Below are 5,258 nucleotides of genomic sequence, written 5' to 3' on the forward strand. Positions count from 1 at the left end.
TCAGGTCACTAAAGGTAGGAGGGACAGTAAAAGAAAAGAACCCTTCTTCTTATTTAGGGTTTGGCAAATAGTGTGCCAGATGCCTGACAGTGAGAAGCAGCAGGGGGAATCTGACAGCTTACCAATCACAACGTGGAATGATTTGATGCAGTGCTCTATTATTAACACGTACACACGTGCACACAGGATCTTCCAACACCGTTCCTGGGGACTCCTGCACCATGTAGAGCCAGACTCCCCTCACAGATGGGCTGAGACTAAAAACAGGCAGCACCTTCCAAGCCTCCAGCCTGTCCCCTGACACTTTACTCAACTTTCACATCAGTCATCAGACCTTCTTAGAATTCAAATCTTGTAAAGAACACCTTTTACAACCCATGTCCACTCTACTATTGTGCTTGTGAGGTTGCCAGGGCAGGTAGTGACTGTCCAAATCACACTCTAAATTTATGAGTAACGGGTAAAGTAGTATTGGTGGTTTGTACAGCTACAGTGTCATGTCTCCATCTTTAGAGACAGGTGCTCTTGGTTCTAAAGTGAATTGTAATATCCCTAGATATTTAAGAAAATAAAAGCCAAAGCTACGTTTTCTGCAAGGCACACTACAGAACACTTCCATGCCCAGCTTCATAGCAATGCTAACAGAGCTGCAAGAGACCCAACCCAACACAGAGGCACAAGTGAAGAGGAGAGCAGGCTCTACTCAAGTTTGGACAGCACACATTGTGAGGTCTGTGTAACACAGTAGGAAAGAGGAAGAAGGCACAGTGGATGAAAAATGTGTATTTATTTCTAAGCCTAAACTCATGGATACTCAAATTTGGACTACCTGATATGAGAAAATGATGAGCCAGGAAAATATGAAGGGTCCACGTGGAGCCCAAAGAGAACTAAAGTTCTGTACCAAGCACTCATAAGGCTCAAACTTTGGAGAAAGCTTACAGAAAGAGCAGCCTTTTCTCACCAAACCTAAACATACTCCATATGCAATCAGCAGCTGCTTTTAAGAGAAATCTGAAGTACCAGTACCTGCATTTACATTTATGCATTATGAGCTATGACTCTAAATGCTACATCTAAGGACCAGTTTGCACTGAGGGTGTTGATCAGTGATTGACAAATGAGTAACAGGAAGCAAATAAGTCTCTATGACAACTGGATTAAAAAAAATACACCAAAACCCACTTAAGTGTTCCTGATACAGGTAGACTAGCAGGGGTGGGTTTTTTCAGAGAATAAGTACAACTTTGGTAGCAACAATTTCTAAAGTGCCTTATGCTTCTTAATTCCTGTGCAAACACTGCTGTAGAGGCAGAATCACATTTCAAGGGTGTTAAGATGCTCAATCACATAATAACACATAACTCAGCAAGGAGGTTCCAGCTGCTCTTCCTGCTAGAGCGCACAATACAAAAGCGATGACAGAGACTGTGTTTCTAGCTTTCTTTCAGCAGCTCATTTCTCTTCCATCTACTCCTGCAATATAAGCATTAAGAGAAACATCCAGTCTCCCACTGGGGTCTGGAATGCTCCCCTGTGAGAACAAAGCATATGAGGAAGGAGGATCTATATGAGATTGTGGGTCACTGTGGCCTCATTTGTCACATCAGCAAGGAACAAGCTGGCAGTTTCTGCCATCACTGTTTTCTCCTCTGCTCTATCAGTGTCTCATTGCACAAAAGCTGGTGAGCAGAGCTATTTTTAAAAGGGGCTTCTCAGCACAGTTACCAGGCTGTGGAAACCCTGTCATTTCCCATGGCAGTCTGCAAATGCAGCCTTTCTGGAATGCACTGATCACATGATGCAAAGATCCATCCTTCCTTTCCTCTTCTTGCCAAAAGACCTAATCCCCTGTCTCAGAAGGGCTTTCTTCCTCCTGGCTGAGCAAGGTTTATTCCTCTGTGGAACTGGGAACTTCCTAGTGCCAGTTGATCACAGCAAGCGGGAGAAGGAGTGAAGCTGGTAATTTCTTGTGCAACTCAGTCAAGATTTCAAGCCCATTTTTTCCATCATCTGTTCATACACCGTCCATGCCATTGCTGCCATCAGAGTGCGTCTGAGGGCACGGGGCACACCTCCTCGGAAAAAGCCAACCAACCCGAAGTCCTGCAGCAGGAGATAAACAAACAGTGATCCATCACAAGCTGCCTCCAGTACTTCAATTTCTCATCATCTATTACATAGAAGAGCACAGGTTATATTTCAGCTGAGCTTTTGAAAGACCCAGGCTTAAATAGCATTTAATGTTTAGGAAGAACCTGCAGCATTGTGCAATTGCAGGGCTACCCAAATAAGCAGGAAGAGCAGTGAATGGAGAAGGGAATGCCAGGGTGGAGACAATAGATAGGGAAAGTCACACTCAAGTCCAACAAAGAGCAGGCAAGGAGGCAATTGTTCCCAGCACTTCAGGAAAAATGACTTGTCTTTGTTTTAGAGCTTCATATTTACAAAATTCTCTTAGCTATTCTGTAAAAACTGAGATTTATAAGCAGTGAAGTAAATACGCTTTCTGCTATTAGAAAAAATACACATAAAAATGCATGTACAAATGAACAGATTCCTGTTTAGGAATAGAGTCCAATATGGTAACAAAGCAAACCTGCCAAGCTCTGCCCTTCTGAGGGCAGGAAGGGAAAGGAAGACTTAGAGTTCATCTCCATCCTATTCCTGGGATACAGATCTGGGCATTTATTTCTATTTTAGTGTCCAAAGAGCAAAGAATTACTTTGTAGCTGCTTTGTATCTGAAACCAGCATTTCATGCTACAAACTACAGTCTCCATCTCCCACAGCATGACCTGCTTTAGTGTCTGAAAATGCTGACACTGATTAGCCTGACTGCAAGAGCATATCAAGCAGTGACACTTGTTCACCGCCTTCAAAAGGCAACAACTTTCACAGCATAGCTGTGCTTTGGGCAAGTGAGGTTGTGACTGCCATATTAGACAGGATTCACCTCACCTTGTAGATGAAGGCAATGGTCTGGCTTGTCCTGTGGTACTTTTGTGGGGACAGCTGCATGTGTGTTTTGATGACATCAGCAGGCTGTGTTGCCAGCGAGGCCAAGATTCCTGCAAAGATCCCACAGCCAAAATGCAGCACGGGCATAAGCACTGGATCCAGCTGGTCTGCAACAGAGCAAAGGGAATGCACTCAGCCACAGAACAGGCCAAGAACACTCATACTGGGTGACAAAGTGAAAGCTACTGAATGATTAAATCAACATCTGAGTCCAAGAGAGTTAAAATCCACAAAGGAAATCTTAAGGGGAAGAGTGGCTACTAGTCAGAAGTTAGCACCATTAAAAAGCCTCGCTTTCTGGGGAACTGAATTTGACAGAAACTCAGAAAAGATCGTGAAAATGTTGCCCCAGTCAGTTCTAACAATGGAGAAACTCTGCTTTAGTGGAAACTAAGCCATATACAAGACAACCAGCAGCAGAAAGCACTGCTGAAGACACACTCTCTTTCAACTGTACACTAACCCACCTTATGCATCAGTCTTCATAAAGACAATCAATCAATTTAGGGTCAGTTTCCATTTCTGCACTGACCTGGGCTATAGGTCTACAGCTCTCCACAGGAAAATGTGAATGTCCCACCTAAAGCACTACTAAAGGCTAATTTAGTTACTGAGGTTGAAAACAATAAGCAGAGCATGGAGGCTGTTAGCTGCAGGGCAAGATCCAAGAATAGAAACATTTTTCATTTGAGCCTCCAACATTCATCCTTACCCTGAGGTGTGAGCTTTTTGGTCTGTGTGTAGAACATCAGGTAGATGCCAGAGAAGGGTGCATCCCTCAGCAGTGTTGCAGTGAGCCCACTGAACATGCCACGAGCCCCTTCTGTCTGATAGATATTCTTCAGAGCTCCATATACACTCCCATAGCCAAATCTTCCACTCTGCAAGGGTAGACAAAGGTCAGTCATCCATGTGCCAGCCACAGGTTAAGGAGCTCCACACATACCCTGAGGACACAACATCCCAACAAATGGTGATAGGCTTTTAATGAGAATATCTGAGATGACAGTACAGAGGACAGCCCAAGGCAAAAGTTGGGTTTCACCTACCTCAGCCTTTAAAACAATCCTTCAGGAAGGTAAAATATGAAAGATGCTACACAAACATTGTATACAACTGAAACTCAGAAATCCCAGGGTGAATTCTGTTTCATCTTCTTTCCTAAATAGCAATTTGTGGCATTCTCTCCACAGTGTGTGAACCGGGATGAGATCAGAACTATATCCCTGGCTGTACCCATGTAGCAGCAACTTTCTCCAGACAGAAAAATTTCTTTTTCCTGACAAGGCGTGCGACACCATTAACAGAGAACTAACTGGAAAGTCATACCTCATATCGAGTCTTCACCACAGTCACTGGCAACATGCAAATCCCAGAAACTGCACGTGCGGTGGCTCCCAGACAGACAGACTCCAGTGCTGTGGGTGAACGGTCCACTAGAAACTTTTGCTTCATCATGTACAAAGTACTGAAGTAAATCCCAACCCCAGGAATACATCTTGCAAAGGACTTCAGAAGAAATAGAAGCAGATGAAGAAAGACAAAGCTTACATAAGACAAAATGTACTACAGAACATTTTTGAGACCGTTAAACTTGACAGAAAGCTTTGTAGAAAACAAAAAAATAATCACTAAAGGAAAGAAGATAAGGTAAAAATCAGTTATGGCACTGACAGACAAGTCATTCAAATTATGTCGGGATTTAATGCATTCCCCAACAGCAGTCTTCTAGGAACAAGATAATCCAAACCAAAATGAAGTTCATGCAATTGCCATTTCATATTTGCAAAAGTTTTCAAGTGTTCAGCTACTCAGGACTGCAAAACCACATGGCCTGCCATAACTCCTTAAAACAGGATATAATCTAAATCACGTGGTTTCATTCATAATTGTACAAGAGTTGGCTATTTAAATCCAGGCAAACACAGTTAACAATAAACAGGAATTTTATTTATCTACTTATTTTTAGAAGTTGGGATTAATACAGTCACTTACTGGAGAGACACCTTTCCAAAGCCCCAGAATGCTCTCAGTACGAACAACCCTAAAGAGCAGTGCTACCATCCCAGCACGGCCAGACCTGAAAGAAAGACAGGACAGGAACTGCAGAGATGACCTGCTTCTGTTCTCTGGCAGATACACTCCACCACAACCCCCTTCCACTTGTATCTCTCTGCACTACCCCAGCACCTCCAAGGTGCTTTTTCTCAACTCAGCCTGCTTTTCTTGGTCACTCTT

At 43.3% G+C, this 5,258-nt stretch overlaps 1 protein-coding gene across 1 annotated transcript in view; it reads right to left on the reverse strand.

Moving 5' to 3' along the window:
- Positions 1 to 1,983: 1,983 nt before the first annotated feature.
- Positions 1,984 to 5,258, reverse strand: part of SLC25A38 (solute carrier family 25, member 38) — a 3,884-nt gene continuing 609 nt past the window's right edge. The window contains exons 2-6 of the mRNA XM_009072354.1: positions 5,016 to 5,100; positions 4,350 to 4,529; positions 3,733 to 3,901; positions 2,961 to 3,127; positions 1,984 to 2,106 (exon numbers count right to left, since the gene is read on the reverse strand). Of these exons, the coding sequence (XP_009070602.1) occupies positions 1,984 to 2,106; positions 2,961 to 3,127; positions 3,733 to 3,901; positions 4,350 to 4,529; positions 5,016 to 5,100 (724 nt within the window). The remainder of the gene's footprint in view (positions 2,107 to 2,960; positions 3,128 to 3,732; positions 3,902 to 4,349; positions 4,530 to 5,015; positions 5,101 to 5,258) is intronic.

Source organism: Acanthisitta chloris, unplaced genomic scaffold (genome assembly GCF_000695815.1).
Source record: "Acanthisitta chloris isolate BGI_N310 unplaced genomic scaffold, ASM69581v1 scaffold29793, whole genome shotgun sequence".
In the NCBI taxonomy this organism is placed as follows: domain Eukaryota; kingdom Metazoa; phylum Chordata; class Aves; order Passeriformes; family Acanthisittidae; genus Acanthisitta; species Acanthisitta chloris.